We start from the raw sequence: 16770 nt of genomic DNA, 5'->3' as shown, positions 1-16770 counted from the left end.
GGAGTTGAGCACACGAGTTATATATTCATTGGGAATACAGTCCATACAATGTTATGCCAGGATTTCCTAGTTGGGATGGCTAGCCTGCCCCAGAGGAGCAGGATATTCTTTCTGGATGAAAAATAACAGCTGGAACAGCCTCTTGTGTTTGCCTTTGAAAACCAGATTGTCCATTACTCCCAGTATAAGAACTAGAGGGTCCAGAGGAACAGCAGGAATGAAAATAACTGAAAGCACCTTTGCAACATCAGACCAAAACTTTAGAGTTTTCACACATGACCAAAAACAATGCATAAAGTCCCCCCCGCAATACACTTCCACCATACAGGGGAGGAGTTTACATCTGTTTTATAGAGGGTGTGATGTATGCACAATCAATACATCACACAATTTTGAACTGAAACGATTTATCCTGGTTACAGACAGATATCCTAGAGGCACAGGCACAAATCTCCTGCCAGTCTGGACCATTTATAGAGCGGCCTAGGTCTCTTTCCCAAGCCTGCTTAGCAGCCAGGAAGTGAGGGGCTGAGCCGGAGTTAAGTATCCTTTAAAAGGAACTAATGGAAATATTTGGGTTTTTAAAGAGCAATAAGTATTTATATGAGACCATAGGTGTAAAGGCTGTTCCGATCCACACTCCAGCCCAGAAGGTGGCGGTAATGCGCCTGAAGTTTGACAAGATAGACGAAGAAGAAGAAGAGAGGGGATACCTACCTTGGCACGACACCTGTCGGATAGTTTGCTTTTTTGTTTTAAACTTTATTTAACAAACAATGAGTATACAACATACGAACAGATGAAGTATACAAAACAACAGAACATGAACACAAAAAGCCAGGGGTAAAAGAAAAAAGTAACAATTATAAGAATACACGCAAAAATTCACATACAGATATTGTTTTGAGAGCCTTTTTGTTGGTGGAGTCTGATATTGATTGTATGTACATTTCCACATCCTTAAAAAAATGACAGAAATATGGTGTTTTGTTAGTGAACTTACATTTATGGATAAAAAATTTAGCTAAAAGTATTAACAAATTTATCATAAAAAACATTTATCATACTTCTTGGGGAACTTAAAGAAACAGAATAAAACATTTTCCCATCGTAAAGAAAACTCCCTTAAAATATGGACAATAACAAACCTGCTAAATTCCTTCCAGAATCTCTGTGTAAGAGAACAGCACCAAAAAAGATGTGTCACAGTTTCTGGATGATCCCCACAGAAAGTACAATTAGTATTTATGTCCCTTTTAAATTTTACCATGTAGTGACTGGCTGGATAACATTTATGTATAATTTTAAATGAGACTTCTTTCACCTTATTCACAATCAAATATTTATGGGGGATCATCCAGACTGTCTTCCACTTGAGTCGGATAGTTTGCTTGTTACACTTGTTTGAAAAAAAAAAAAACCCTGTCGGATAGTTTTTTTGTGTAAGCTGATTGGTGAACAAGTCGAATAACCACTTCCTATTGGTTTACTATAGTGACATCATCGCGCACTTATTTGAATGACGGAAGGAGCATATTTTCTGTGTGAGATGTCTAAAAATTAGCCAAGTGTACATCAACAGCTGGTAACTTATACTAAATTAACCAGCCTTCTTTGTTCACTACGTTAATATTTGCTAAGCTAACGTTCAGGGCTAACGCTAACTTGTTAGCTAGTGCTGCTAACACAGTCTGTGCCTGTTTGCTCGATTAATATTTTTAAGTGGACGTTTATTTATCGACTTTTTACAGGAAATACTTACAGTAAGGACTTAATTTAACCACTTTAGGAAGTCTAAGGTGAATGAATGTGAATGGCTGATTAAAGAATACGTTAAACGAAGGTTACTGAGTTGTGTTGAGACGCCAAAAGAAGAGCTGAAGCCCTTTGGACACTTGTTGATCTCTTTCTGCAGACTGAACCGATGAAACAGGTAAGCTCCGTTATTAAAACAGCATGATGACGGTGGTCCGAGGCTGCTGGGTTGTTGGATCGCCTTTCATACACTGCTTAGCGACCGCTCTCAGATACACGAGCTGCATTGTTAATGAAAGCTGGGTTTACGTTGAGTGGGACGTTTTTACGCGTGGATATGGACTTCAGGACTACTTGTGCTTTACAGTCAAGAAATCAAACATATGTTTATCTGTGGAGCTACAAGCAGTTTCAGGTAGAGCTGTATTTGTGTTGACTGGAAAGTGTTGAACTCGGCTGTCAGTGACGCTTTGTGTGTGTTGCAGCAGGAACAAGTGGAGTGGGATGACGTGAACAAACGTTTACAACATCATGGCTTTAAACCGGTGTTTTTTGCAGATCCCGCTGAGAATAAGAGTCCTGCAGGTAAGAATAAAAGCACGAGACTTTATCAAAGGTCACGTGTTACGGTGGTCGAAAGTGAACAATCGTATCAGGCTGGAGACTGTAACAACTATAGATGGAAACAAAAATCAGAATTAAAGAGGCTGACTAAAATTAAAGTGGCTCAACAATATAGTTACTGTGTTAAATGTCAATAGATTTAATTTACATGCAACTTTAAATGAAAAGAATGATTTAAATGGTCTTTTTGTTCTTTACTTGTTTATAAATTCTACTTTGAGTTTTAAGCAAAAATGTTTGGCTTGTCAGTGTGATTTTATGAGTAATGTATTCGCTGTCTGTGTGTTTGCAGATTTGGTCCTTCTGGACAAGAAGTCGGCTGCTGAGCTGAGGACAACTCTGAGGGTGATGCTCACAGACTCAGAGAGAAGGCAGGCCCTGATCCAGGAGCTTGTCATGTCCAACAACCAGCTCAAGTAAGTTCAGCGCTGTGTAAGAAACACTCTAAATGGTGCTGGGATGTTATTTAGTGATGTTTTCAGTGAAACATGTTTGTAACTATCTGTTTAAACATGGACACTGTAAATAGCCCCCCACCCCAAGGACATTATTGCAGTTACGAATGTCATCTCACCGGACTGAACCTCAGACTGTCCTGTGACGTGGCTAGGAGAGCTGGGGTCTGTTTCAGTGACACATGTGCAATGCTACAGGTGGATATCAATAATGTATATGCAGTGTTGTGTAGACCACCTGTCCTGCTGTCATTTAACCTCTCCAACATCAGATGAGTATCAGGAACGCACATTTCTTGATCCTCACAGACCAGTACAGGCATGAAATGTGAGACTGGGAGGCACACTGCTGAGATGGAGTCTGTATGGAGCGTGTATGCTCACCAAGTGCCGGCCAGTTTCTGTTGGTGCTTGGCTTTTCTCCAACAGTTCAGCTCTATTCAATTCGGTTTTATGTTGATAGGGCCAAATGATAAGTTTCCTCAAGACGCTTTATATTGTCAAGCAAAGACTCCAAATTAGAGCAGAGAAAACCCAACAATCATATGAGCAGCACTTTGGCGACAGTGGGAAGGAAAAACTCCCTTTTAACAGGAAGAAACCTCCAGCAGAACCAGGCTCAGGGAGGGGCGGGGCCATCTGCTGTGATTGGTTGGGGTGAGAGAAGGAAGACAGGATAAAGACATGCTGTGGAAGAGAGACAGAGATTAATAACAGATATGATTCAATACAGAGAGGTCTGTTAACACACGTTGATGCTGTTTTAATAATTTTACATAGAAGTTTGAAGTCATGTTGCCATAAAGTATTCAGGAGCCTTTCAGGACTTCACAAACTGCAGTCAGCAGGTGCAGAGATGCTTTGCTTTGTGTGTCGTCAGAATGGAGGTTCAGGAGCACATGAGCCAAGCAGCTCAGCAGTGTCAGAGGGTCACAGAGCTGGAGGAGCTGTTGGACAAGGTGAAGACCAGAGTCCAGGATCTGGAGGACCGCTACCTTAGCAAGGCAGTCCAGCAGCACAGCCACACACAGCAGCTGCAGAAGGAAAAACTGGACGCACACGTGGGTCATTCAGCTTTTTATTTCACTGTCTTTAAATTTCCCGTTAACAAAAGGGCATTTACAAAGAGTCAAAACAAACAGCACAAGCACGCGAAGCCACAGTTACTTCTTACAACTCGGCACCAAGTAAATTCAATTTCTTTTGGAAGTCTTAGTCATGCTGAACAGCTCTGTGCATGTAAAACACTGAAAAACACTATAATTCATATAAGCAGATGTCTCCAGGTGTCTGCTAAAGTTTACATGATGTCACCAAAGTTAACACTGAACCTTGAGCTGTTTCCCAAACATTCAACAGGCTACCCTGAACTCTTTAAGATGAGTGTAGTGTTTGTTTATTTTCATCGACTGCATGTTTTCTTATAGAGCACACATTTAAACATTAATGTTATGTTTCATGTGTCAGTGGTTTGCAGTTTCCGTGTAAAAGAAAAACCTTCTGCGTACTTTCAGAGACGGTGTGAGATTCTAGAGCAGAAGCTGTCGAAACAGAAAGAGGAGGCGACCCAGCTTCAGAGGAAACTCCATTTCATCACCAAAAAAGAAGAGCAGCGATTGGCTTTGCAGCGTCAAGCCTCCCAGCAGAGGTCTCCTGCAGGTCAACAGTAAGATATTTGAAAACCTCACACACAAGATCATTGAACAAAGTCTGTTCCTGACTGTCTAGGGTAGGCAGGCAGCCATACTGTAGAGGAGGGCTCATGTCAAATAATGCTACAACATGCTTTTTGTAGAATACCAAGTCAAAGTGAGCCTGTCCACATCAGTCAAACATGGCATGTTGTTGGGCCCGTGCTCAGAAGTCAGGCCCGTGCCCCAGACGTGCTGAGACATGCAGACGGGAACATGCTGTGAGTTTTTGGGGACGTTTGACTGAGTCAGCGGCTTAATCTGACCTCAGATTGCCTCAAATTTGGCCTCATTCTACCCCTCTAAGTCAGAGCACCAGCAGAAGAACCTGGAGGAAACAGACCGATCTGACCCAAGCTCAGTGCACGTCACAGTGTCAATGCGATGTCTCGAGAACAATGCGATGTAGGATTTTCAAATTGATACCAGAGTTACATGTAATAAAAACAAATCAGAGGCTCGTTTGAATCCTGGTGACCTTGACTTCAAGGTCAGGGGTCAGGTTTTCTGAAAATTCAGTGAATGCAATAACTTTAAAACAAGGCGATGAAACTGTTAGGAGGCTGAGGGCTAGTCCTGGCTGCTGCTAGGAGTTTCAGAGCTCTCAAAAGATGTCTAGTTGGATTTGTATCTTGGCTCTGGCTGAACCACTTAAGGATATATACAGACTGGTCCTGAAGCCAGTCCTTTGTTATCTCAGCTGTGGGCTTAGGGTTATTGTCGTTTTGGACGATAAGCGCAGGTCTGAGCTTCAGAGCCATCTGGAGGCCACTGTGCTCATTAGGACCATCGGTGCTGCTGGGATTGTTCTGTAGTCTTTCCCCTGTGCCTCGATACAGTCCTGTCTCTGAGGTCTGCAGACTGCTCTTTGGACTTCAGGACTTGTGCCCTGACATTCACTGTCAACTATAGGGTCTTATATAGACAAGTGTGCTACTTTACAACATGTGTCCAGTCAACTGAATTTACTACAGGTGGACTCCAAGTTGTAGAAACTAAAGATGAGCAGTCTGAGGAGCTTGGAGAGAAAAGTTTCTGGACTTCTTTAAGTTTCTTGAAGGTGTTTCACGTCTCATCTGAGAAGCTTCTTCAGTTCTAAGAGCAACTGGTGTAATAAAATCTGGGACTCTCCACCTCCTCCTCTTAGAACTGAAGAAACTTCTCAGATGAAACAGCTTCAAAGAAATCCAGACCCTTTTCTTTCCGACTACAATGACCTGGATGACTGACAACCTTCACAGACTAACAAAAGTGTTCATCTTTTAAAGTTACATTTATTTATTTTATGAATTTGTATTTTATGAATCCAGTTTCAAACAAGGCTGTAACATGACAAAATGTGGAGCCAGTGAAGGGCAGTGAATACTGTAAAACCCTTGTAGGTTGTACTGGGAGGGGAATCGGGTGTAAACATCTGCCAAGTCAGTTATGTGGTAAAGAGCAGCTTGTTGTTAAGCAGCCTTGGGCCCTCTATGGCCCACTGTGAGTCCTGGTATCAGGAGGAAGTGTTGTTATTTATTTATATAACAGCAAATCACAACAACAGCCCACTGTAGGGCCCCCAGGCCCACTGTAGGGCCCCGTGCCCACTGTAGGGCCCCCAGGCCCACTGTAGGGCCCCGTGCTCACTGTAGGGGCCCCGTGCTCACTGTAGGGGCCCCGTGCTCACTGTAGGGGCCCCGTGCCCACTGTAGGGGCCCCGTGCCCACTGTAGGGGCCCCGTGCCCACTGTAGGGCCCCCAGGCCCACTGTAGGGCCCCGTGCCCACTGTAGGGCCCCCAGGCCCACTGTAGGGCCCCGTGCTCACTGTAGGGGCCCCGTGCCCACTGTAGGGCCCCCAGGCCCACTGTAGGGGCCCAGGCCCACTGTAGGGCCCCCAGGCCCACTGTAGGGCCCCGTGCCCACTGTAGGGCCCCCGTGCCCACTGTAGGGCCCCCGTGCCCACTGTAGGGCCCCAGGCCCACTGTAGGGGCCCCAGGCCCACTGTGGCTGCAGCTTGCTCTCCGATGCATCCGTTGGAGTCTGAATGTGTGTGAGTGTACTTTGGTTGCTCCGAGTAGAAAAGCGCTCTGTAAGAACCAGTCAATCTGCCAGTTAAACCCTGGTTTTGTTTTCGTCACTATGAAAAATCCTCTGAGGCTTTGGGGATCATGTCACAATAACTCATCATTCATGCATGTTTATCCCAGTTTGTTCAGCAAGTTTCAGTAACTATGTAAGAAGCTGCAATCGCTTCCCTCCTGTAAGATATACCTACAAACTCCAAGGTTTCCTCCACAGCATCTCCTAGATCGTCAGTTAGGGCTGCTCGATGGCAAAAATGATCACGATTATTTTCACTGGAATTGAGATCTCGATTATTTGACGATTGACCCTTGAGCCCACAGCTGGCGCCAAAGGAGTAGCCACATTATGATGGTGATTTTTCTTTTGCAACAACTTGTGAGAATTTCAAAGCTGTTCTTTAACACTCAACACTGGTCTCTCAATCTCCCGTTGGAGAACCGCGAGCTTCCCCATGATGGTATCAAACTTACTGGTGTTTTCATTCTTGTGCTCAGAGAGCCGATTCTGAGAACTCACAGCTGCAGTGAGCTGTTCCACGATGTAATCCAACTTTCGCTCAGAGGTCTTATTCTGAGTATTCACGGCAGCTGTAAAGCACGAGTGGGGGGGGCTAATAATCGGCTCAGTCATTTTTAATGATCGCTGAAAGCCGAGATCGTAATTTAGATTAAAATTAGATTAATTGAGCAGACCTATCGTCAGTCACACTCCATTAGAAAAGGTCATGCGCTGCATTGTGACTCATGATAGACACAAAATCCAATCCAAGTAGAAACTGAACTCCCAGTGACAAACAAAAAGCCTCCAAATAGTGTTTAAATATGAGTCTCGTGAGTTTTTTGCTGTCCAGACTTTAACAGTGTGAGATGACCAAAGTGAATTTGACCCGTTCCTGAAATTAAAGTAGAATTTCTGTATCCAGGAGTTCATCTCATTTCTCATTCGCAGAGCCAACTTCCTGTGGAGCTCGCCAAAACAAGACGGCACAGCTGAGATGAGCGAGCTCGTCAGTGACCCAGCCAGGGAAGCCAGGCTGTGTGTCTACTATCATCATGTAAGTGTGACTGGATGGAGTCTCGGGCACGTACTGCTTTCCTGACATAACAGAAATCTTTCTTCTCTCCTGAAATTTCAGCTGTTGAGTGAGATTAGTGCAGTTGTCACTGATCATAAAGGTCCTTTGAGAGTGCGCAGCCCGGACTTCCAGGATGTCCTGTCTACACTGAAAGTGTGGGCGGAGCAGCTCGACCTGCTGAAGGTAACAACAACAACCTGCGAAACTGTCTCGAGCAGGTTAGGGATGTGACGTTTGCTTTGAAGATGAGCTTCCTGTGTATGCGTGCTTGTACGTAGGGTCTTCAGTGCAGTTTAAAAGAGCTGTCTGTCAGACTAATGCCCTTACAACCATGTGATGGTGGTGATAACACTGACGAAGCAGCGGAGGTTGGAGACATGTTGCTGCTTGTAGACGCCATGCTGGAAAACGCCTCGGCTGATGATAAGGTAGAAGTTTGTTGCTCTTTTTTGTGCTACTCCATCAGGCTGTTGTGTGAACGACACTGCGGCGGCTCACATGTCTGAGCGTGTACTTCAGAGCCTGCTTATTGGAGCGTTTTCTTTCCTCGTTAGGTCCTCAGAAGCCCCACTCGACACACTCTGGAGGCCATGGTGTCTCATTTTCAGAAGCTGTTTGACGTCACCTCTCTGAGAGGAGTGTACCCCCGTATGAACGAGGTCTACACTAAACTGGGAGAGACGACCAATGCCATGAGGAACCTTCGAGAGATCCTTGATCTAGGTGACTTACACAGAGTGCCTAGTTATGGATGTTGTTTACGCAGTATGACAGTCTGGGCTTCAAGAGCATCTCCTGGACACATTTTTCTTTGTTTGGATTGAAACCCTGAAGTTAAAAGTAACTAAGAGTCAATAAAATAAGCAAACTCACTCCTGGAGGCAGAGTAGACCTGAACTAGGAGGTACTAGTGCTAATGTCCTCATGATGATCCATTGTTTGACTGTATAAACATGTGGATGTGAACTGCTTGTTCTTCACATCCAAGATATTCCAAAGTACTGCACAGTAGTGCTTAATTAAATCTCTTGGCACACACACTGTCCAGAAGTTCAAAGTAAACTAAAAACAATGACTGTTTGGAACATGAGAGCAGTGACTGTAGAGGCCTGGACCTGCCAAACACTGCTGCTCCCTGCAGGTAGCATCACCCACACTTATCCCTTTAAAGCCGGTCAGAGCGGGCACGCTCTGTTTTGCGTAACTATTTTTAAATCCCGGTAGCTCTGCAACCACGTGAGCTAGCACAATAATTTTTTTTGCATATGAAACCGGAGGAGTTGTACTTACATCTTATGCCATCAGCTTGTCCTCGGTCACAGTTTCCTTCCACATATAGCTTTGCAAAAACTGCATAAAAAGCACTTGCAGCAACAAAAACATAATATTCCAGAAACACGCTTTGCTGATCCGATCAGCTGTTCATAACACTTCCTACGTTGGAATAGACGTCAGTGCGAACTTTCACATGTCCGCCATGACCTGCCCGAAACCGGAAGTGACGTCATTTTGCAGAAATATAGTTTTTTACCATCAGGGCCTCATGAGCCTATACTGGTGTTTTTAAAAGTTATCTTTGACTTTATGACTTTCTGTGTGGTTTCTGGGATGCTTAGGACTCATATTGCACTGCTGGAAATAGTTTATTTTGATGCATATGCTGCTTTTTTGCAGATTTGCATTATAATATTTATTTTCGTTTTTCCTGCAGTATATAAAAATTGGTGTATTTCAAAAATAAAACTATGAAGACACTCAAAATAAATTTCCTGTGGTGGGAAACTATTTTGTGCAACTTTTTTGTATTTACAGTTTTGAGGGATAAGCCTCTTAAATTTCTCTAACTAGAAATATATGTTAAAAAAACAAAAACGATTTTCAATATTTTTGTAGTTTATTGCACTTTTTTGCAATTTATGTAGTTACTATGCACTTAATGCAGACATCTTATTAAAATCTGGGCTATAATGGTTGTATTGATGTATATCAACTTGAAATGCTCCCAAAAATGGCTCCACAGCATGTAAACATATAATATAAGCTCTGGCGGACCTAAAGGGTTAACTCCTAATGCACGCCTTGGCCACTAGATGGGGCAGACTGACAAAAATGAATATTTGTGTAACTGTATTGTCATCTTTGTTTTTGTGTGGTTATATTAGTGTCACGTCTCCACTCGCTGTGACTTTGTTCTCGATGACTAACCAGCATCTTCCTCCTGACCTTGACCACAGCAGCAGCTTTCATAACGACTTCTTTTTCATGCTGCTTCCATAACCAGGAGAGTCTTCCATGTTACACTGAGTGGATTACTGTCATTCAGCATCATTCAGCATGCTAACAGGGCTGTCTGTGGTTTTGTCAGACGGGGCTGTTTCTCCTGCTGAGGTTGTGAAACACATGTCCAGACTGGTGTCCTCCATTGAAAGCATGGCGAGGTTCCCTGAGCTGCTGGGAGACATTGATATCGACAGGTTTGCTGTTCTCACACATTAGTTGACTACCAGCTGCTCAGGCCTGCTTCAATCTTTGCTGCTGTTTTTCAGCATCATCATGAAGGTGAAGCAGCACGAGGAGTTCTTCCCTGCTTTCCACGCCCTGGTTACAGCAATCTTACAGACTCTAGGTGAATTCAGCCAACTCTATTTATTTTATGTAGAAATGACTTCTTGGTAGAAATAAATCCAGGACTCTCATCCAGTAATTACTGAGGAAACGTGGAGATGAACAGATTGTGGTGTTTCCAGCTCGCAGTCAGAATCATTGTGAACTGCTCGTTGTAATGTGATTTAAGACGATCCTGGGCTGGGATTGGCCGAGCTGACTTTTCTCTGTGTGTTACAGGAGTGAGCCACCTAGATGACATCCTGCCAGCTCTGAAGGCTTTGACAGGAACAGCACAGTGACCTGGATCAGTCAAACCTCTATTTTATAAGCTGCCCTGAAAGCATGGCTGATGCTGTTTTCACTCTGTGTGGATGATGCCAACACATTTTTACACTTTTGATACTTTACCATTGTACACCTGGCAGGAGTAGATGAGTTAAAGGCACGACGTGATGGTGCCGTAGGAGGTGTGGTCTCTGAAAATCATGTCAGTGCTGTCAGCACTTGTGTTTGACATCTGTGCACAGCTGTAACAAAAGCAGGTCACAAATATGGGAGGAATAAAGCATTTGTCAGCAGTTTGATGTCTGTGGCGTCTTCATTTGGTTTGTGCAGCGTCCACACGGCTCATAGATTTATACTCCCAAGCATTGAGAAGCAAAACTGTTGCAGCTGTGATGGACGAACGCCTCACAGGAAGCTGGTTAGCATACCGTGTTACTGAGGGAAACACAAACATTTAACATTAACACTTATTGTGTTTTTCACAGATAAAGTCTCGATCAGTAGCTTTAACTGGACACTTTGCTGGTTTACCATCAGAATGGTTTATTTGTAGCTGAATCATGGTTAATCCTAATCAGAATATAATCAAACTCATGAACATGTGAACTCATGTAGTCTGAGTAATGGAAAGGATTTGTAGGCCTGCCCTTTTTACCCTGACTGCCAGGAGCATTGTTATCACTGCTGTGCGAGCGCAGCAGATAGTGTGAGATGTGAGAAGCCCCGACTTTACCATGTGCGACTGAAACTGGGATTTTAGATTATGTTGTGATGAAGAGTCGTGAAGAGAAAAGGGAAACTAAGAGGAGATGTCATATTCATGTGAGACTGATTCAAGAAGAAGTAAACTAATGATGAACTCTGAGTCTTTCTACAATAACATTAATTCCAGTAAGGAAGACTCAAACTTTTGGAGTAATCAATGATAGAGGGACGGTTTTATTTAGCTGTACACCTGAACAGTTTCCCAGGAAACAAACTGGATTTCTGCAGTTTTGAATGTCGAACAGTCTCTTTATTCGTTTGAATGTTTGTGGATATAATGGAGACTCTAAGAACAAGATATTACTGGGAAAAAATCAGATGTTATTGGAGATCTGAAAGCAAATCACCCAGATGACTTTACATTAGCTGGTGTTAGTTGTGGCCCTGATGAATGGTGTGATAGTCTATTTACACCATGAATACAATCCAAACAAGATCCTTTTAATAAGCATCTCAGGAAAACTGTTGTTGTGATTTGGTGCTACATAAATAACATTGAATTTAATTGATTGGACACATTTTAACCCCATAATAAGCTGGTTTTCATGGATCAGACCCAATGAAATTGTTGATTAAGATAGTTTTTGGTTTGTTACCCAAGATATTTGTTAAATGTGTTGCAGGCCAACATCTCTGCAGCTGCCGTTCATCTGAATCAGAGTACTTTAACTAAAGTAAGACAAAGTATGGAGAGAAAAGCGGGAGCAACTGAAACAGGCTGCATGCCGGTTGACGCATGCGCACTCCTTAATATAAAAATGATTGATCATGTGGCGTCACTATTACTTTAAAACCTGGAACAGAACTAACACTCTGACAAAAATGGTAAAAATGTAACGAATAAAGTTTAAATGATGGTGAAAAAAAAAATCCTGTTCAGGTAATGAAAACGGTCAACTTGTTTATTTATAAAGTGAGAGAACCCCAGAAGACAAACGTTGAGAAAACTCATCAATGACATCGGTATCTGTTGTAAAAACAATGTGGTGTCACAGAAGGAACAAGTTGTATCGGAGTAAAGATGTAAACAGATTTTCAATTCAACTTTATTGACAGCACCAAATCACAACAGCAGTCGTCTCAGGCGCTTCACATTGTAAGACAGACCCTACAGTAACACACATGACTGAAGGTGATTAAAAACAGTTCCTACTTCATCGAATTACAAAAAAGGAGAATAAACAAATGTGACGGTAAAATGATGAGCAGCCGTAAAGAAAATGTAAATTATCAGAATATTTTCATAGCTGCTCTCAGGTATTGTTTTTAGAAAAGGTTAAACTGGTTATTTGTCTAAAGGACTTTTTAAAAATTAACTTGACTCGAGGAGGAAAACGTCTCTGAGAAAATCAGCAGGACAAGATCGCTTCAGCATTTTGCGCAGATATCAGAGGTTTGCTTCGTAAAACAATGTGTGAAGCGAGAGATGATTAGTTTAATACCGAAACAAAATATTCTGAATAATTTAATTTAATATTTACACAGATGTCTCAAACACATGATGACAACAGTGGCAGCAGGTTTGTTGGATTCTGCTGGAACAGAAAGAAAGTGAAATAATTTGTCAGGTTTCAGTTTTTAACAAACAGCAACGACAGATTTCAGTATTTATCGATCCAACGCGTGCTTTAAAAGTATCCAACGGAACTATTGATACACCAAATTACTATTTCACCTAAAATAATAACATCTCCCTCGAAAAAGCTTAATAGTAAAGTCGTTAGAGACAGGAGGTTAGACTGTAATAAATGCTGTGAACAGACATCCATCAGTTCTGGTTTACTCCCAGTATCCTGCCCAGTAAACACTGGCTGGGGTCCAGTTGGACTCTTAAACGTGCGGGCCTGAAAAAAGGCTCTGCGAGAGATTTTCTTCTCAAACTGAGCGATAATATTTTTCCTAGTGTGGCTTTAACACGCCGTCGTGGGTTTTTACGTACACAGGTGTAAATAAAAGAGTATTTGTTTTATAAGCGCTGCCCTGTTTCACAGAAAAATGGTGCTTCGGTACTTAAAAAGTCCAGTAAATCGCAGCTGTGAGTAGTTTCGTGGATGCGTTACAGCCGCGGAACAAGGCGTGAGGAGAAACACCTGGTTCAGGTTACGGAAATAACAGCCAAGTCAGAGTTCCGCATAATTTCAACACTGAAAGAAGTTGACAGACAAAGTGTCCTCGGTGTGTTTGTAGGACAGCAGCTGGACGGCGATGGGAAACTGGGAGAGCTTCAGACGAGACAACAGGGAGTCCAGAAAGGAGCCGGTTGGAAAAGAGCCCGACGTGCCCGAGATTACAGTGACGGAAGCGTCGCCGCTCGCTCCAGAGAGATCTTTCTTTAGCGCACCTGGGCCTGCTCACACTGGCAGGACGGGGCAGGTACTGACTGCTGCTGAGCAGGCTGAGTCACAGGGAAGCCTGAGCGCAGCAGAGGGGCTTAGTGCGACCATGCGCAGAGAGTCCCAGCACAGGTGTCCCTTTGGCCCGGAGTCACAGGAGGAGGAGCGCGTCGATACGCACAGTTTGTCTGGAAGTGACGATAACAGCACCCCGAGAGGGAGTCGCAAGCATTTCATAGAGGTCATGATGAACAGCTCCCCAGGCATTCGGCGCTCTTTTTACCTGTCCCCCAGGGCGGAAGCTGACTCCACCTCTATGGTTTCCTCCACCCTGGACGAAGACAGGACAGCTGTAGCCCTGGAGCCTATGGAGCACGAGTGGATGATGTGTGCGTCAGACGGGCAGTGGAGCAGCTTGCATCGCCTCCTCACCGCAGAGCCCAGCCTCCTCCTGAAGAAGGACTTTGTGACGGGCTTCACCTGCCTGCACTGGGCCGCCAAGCACGGCAGGCCTGAGCTCATAGCCATGATTATTAACTTTGCCAAGCTGCACGACATTTCTGTTAGTATTGATCTTCAATCCAGCACCGGCTACACGCCTCTGCACATCGCCGCCATGCACGGGCACGTGGAGGTGGTCAAGCTTCTGGTTAGAACCTACAATGCAGATGTGGAGATCAGAGACTATAGTGGGAGGAAGGCCTGCCAGTACCTCACCGACAACGTGAGCGTGGAGATACGGAGCATCGCTGGAGGCTGTGAGTGCTCTGCAGGTGAGAACGCTCATCCCAGGGACGGACGACGCTGGAGGATCTCTAACATGAAGCCCCTCAGCCAGCTTAACTCCAACGATTGTGCTTCTGGGGACAGTGAGGGCCAACCCAGGGAAATACCCCTGTGGAGGAAGTCCTCACTGAGCAGGATGAAGCCCAAACTGCAGAAGCTTCGTGACAGGACATCCCAGATCATCCACAGCACTTCGTTCAAAGATAAAGAGCAACAGGGAGGGTCAAAGAGAGCCTCTACATCCAGAGCCAAGAGCCACTTCTTTGGGTCAGATCAGTGCTGACAGGATGTGGAGCACTGCTACATCTCCAGCTTATCTTCATTCATCGTCATTGCAAACGAGCTTTCAGTGCAGCGTCTGCTGGACTTGACTGAATCATGTTGATTCAATGGGAATGAAAAACATGCTTCACTAGCTTTGGATGATCAAACAGGAACTTTTCTGTGTGGTGGATACATGAAGCAGCTTTCATGGTTACTGTGGGGTCAGTAGGGGTGGACATGAGCGACTGTACTGTAACAGCTTTTCTCTCCTTTAAGTTTTCTTTATGAAATAAACTAAGGCAACAGTAACGATCAGCTCCATGATGTACAACAAACAATAACTCCTATTACCCTTTAAATCAGATCACAGATGGTGCGACTCCCTCTGCAGGCCAAGCTGGGTATTTTTATCCATCCACAGCTGACACTAAAGCCTGTGGACCGTAAGTCAGTAATCCGCCTGCAGTGATCCAGATTACTGTGTCACGAGGCTGTGAGGGAGTGTAAGGTGACAGAAGCTCTGGCAAAGTGTGACCACTGTGTGTGACCGCTGAGCACCGAGTGCACGTCACATGATCCGTGGAGTTTATGGTTTCTGTATGTGAGGACCAGTGTTGGTCAAGTTACTTGAAAAAAGTAATCAGTAACTAATTACTGATTACTTCCCCAAAAAAGTAATCCCGTTACTTTACTGATTACTTATTTTCCAAAGTAATTAATTACTTAGTTACTTAGTTACTTTTTAAAAACACGATTTACAACCTGAATAGGTGATAAAGTGATAGATCTTTCAGCCCAATTCTACTTTTTCTGCATAATCATCATACAAAATGTAATCAAATGGAAAAGTCTCTTTTTAAAACTTGTTTTATTAGTTTTAATCTTTTAACTTTATGCATCAAGCAAACATTTAATTATCTGCAACATTCTCTGACTGGAAGAAATTAGTTTAACATTTAAACCTATTTTCTGCACATTCCAGCACATAAAATAAAATATTTTGTGTGTTTACACTCAGTCTTTCAAATAGATGCAAGTAAAACACAGCAGAAAATAAATAAAGTCAAAGACTAGCGGTCCTGTTGCTCTATTTTCACCTGTAAAGCAGGAGTGGGGTAGGCGGAGGGTTACCCTGGTGCAGGTGTGCAGCGGTCAGTGGAAGAATCCGCGAGTTTCTCTGTGAGTTTCCCATTACGTCGTAGCTACTCGGTGCTTGTTTGGAAGTTTAGGGGTTTTTTCGCTGTAAAAAGAAGTTTTCTTCCCACGCACAACGGACACTAATGTTTTTGTCACTTTTTATGGAATCAAACTCAAAGTAAGGTCAGTACTTCCACGCTTTAAACGCTGCACGCTCATACTCTCTCTGCACTCGATATATGATCCATTGTTGATCTGCACACAGCTGTTGTCACGAACGTCGCACTCGCTTACGTCACTGTCATGAGACATTCTCGCAAAAAATCACGGTTTTAGTAACGCAGTAACGCAGCGTTCCTACGGGAAAGTAACAGTAATCTAATTACCGTTTTTGCAATAGTAATCCCTTACTTTACTCGTTAATTGAAAAAAGTAATCGGATTACGTTACTGCCCATCTCTGGTGAGGACAGCAGTGCTGAGGTGGAGGACAGCAAAGTGGAACAGAGGCTTATGAGCCACTAAACGTCCTGCTTCACCTTCTACTCACACCAGCATCTCATTTCTGGGAAACCTTCTCCTGATGTTGTTTGGATGTATGGAAGTTCTGTTTTTCATCGCACTTCTTCTCTTAGCTGCACGTTTAATCTTTAACAGCTTGCACTTCAAACATTCAAATGGTGGCATTAAGCCAGGCAAACGTGCAAAAATAAATAGTTTTACCTATTAAATAAAACATCTGACTTAACTCTTGTTGTTTCAGCTCAGCTTGGGTTTCCTGCTCTGAGGAAATATTTTTGTAATTGAAAATGTTTCGTTACCAAATCCGTTAAAGCAAACTGCTGCTTCAGTAGCCCAGTGAAGCCCAGTGAGTGACTTTGATTTAGACCTTTCTAAAAACTCTTCCCTAAAGAGTACATGCAAGAA

At 43.5% G+C, this 16770-nt stretch overlaps 2 protein-coding genes across 3 annotated transcripts; both read left to right on the top strand.

The window, feature by feature from the left end:
* Positions 1-1446: 1446 nt before the first annotated feature.
* On the top strand, positions 1447-10846 carry cep70 (centrosomal protein 70). Of its 2 annotated transcripts, none has more exons than XM_087836015.1 (12): positions 1447-1933; positions 2241-2340; positions 2672-2795; positions 3715-3895; positions 4349-4500; positions 7541-7646; positions 7728-7850; positions 7946-8095; positions 8222-8390; positions 10033-10141; positions 10214-10293; positions 10512-10846. In XM_087836015.1, the coding sequence occupies exons 1-12, from the start codon at positions 1925-1927 to the stop codon at positions 10571-10573; spliced, it is 1365 nt and encodes a 454-aa protein (XP_087692141.1). In that variant the 5' UTR covers positions 1447-1924; the 3' UTR covers positions 10574-10846. The 2 variants fall into 2 exon arrangements, with proteins under 2 accessions (XP_087692141.1, XP_087692142.1); XM_087836016.1 differs by lacking the exon at positions 1447-1933 and adding an exon at positions 1984-2170.
* Positions 10847-13529: 2683 nt separating this feature from the next.
* LOC102775574 (ankyrin repeat domain-containing protein SOWAHC-like) lies at positions 13530-16360 on the top strand. Its single transcript, XM_087835732.1, has 2 exons — positions 13530-14665; positions 16333-16360. The coding sequence occupies exons 1-2, from the start codon at positions 13530-13532 to the stop codon at positions 16358-16360; spliced, it is 1164 nt and encodes a 387-aa protein (XP_087691858.1).
* Positions 16361-16770: the final 410 nt, after the last annotated feature.

Source organism: Neolamprologus brichardi, chromosome 23 (genome assembly GCF_056152115.1).
Source record: "Neolamprologus brichardi isolate AB-2024 chromosome 23, ASM5615211v1, whole genome shotgun sequence".
Taxonomy (NCBI): domain Eukaryota; kingdom Metazoa; phylum Chordata; class Actinopteri; order Cichliformes; family Cichlidae; genus Neolamprologus; species Neolamprologus brichardi.
This window is presented reverse-complemented; position numbering and strand designations above follow the sequence as displayed.

What these genes read in the sequence shown, in the direction of transcription:
- cep70 (XM_087836016.1), top strand. Translation starts at nt 2,048, where the DNA reads ATGAAAGCTGGGTTTACGTTGAGTGGGACGTTTTTACGCGTGGATATG. An exon ending in ATGTCCAACAACCAGCTCAA is followed by an intron (nt 2,796 to 3,714) that starts GTAAGTTCAGCG and finishes GTGTGTCGTCAG; the next exon opens with AATGGAGGTTCAGGAGCACA. An exon ending in AGGAAAAACTGGACGCACAC is followed by an intron (nt 3,896 to 4,348) that starts GTGGGTCATTCA and finishes GCGTACTTTCAG; the next exon opens with AGACGGTGTGAGATTCTAGA.
- LOC102775574 (XM_087835732.1), top strand. Translation starts at nt 13,530, where the DNA reads ATGGGAAACTGGGAGAGCTTCAGACGAGACAACAGGGAGTCCAGAAAG. An exon ending in GATAAAGAGCAACAGGGAGG is followed by an intron (nt 14,666 to 16,332) that starts GTCAAAGAGAGC and finishes GCTGAGGTGGAG; the next exon opens with GACAGCAAAGTGGAACAGAG.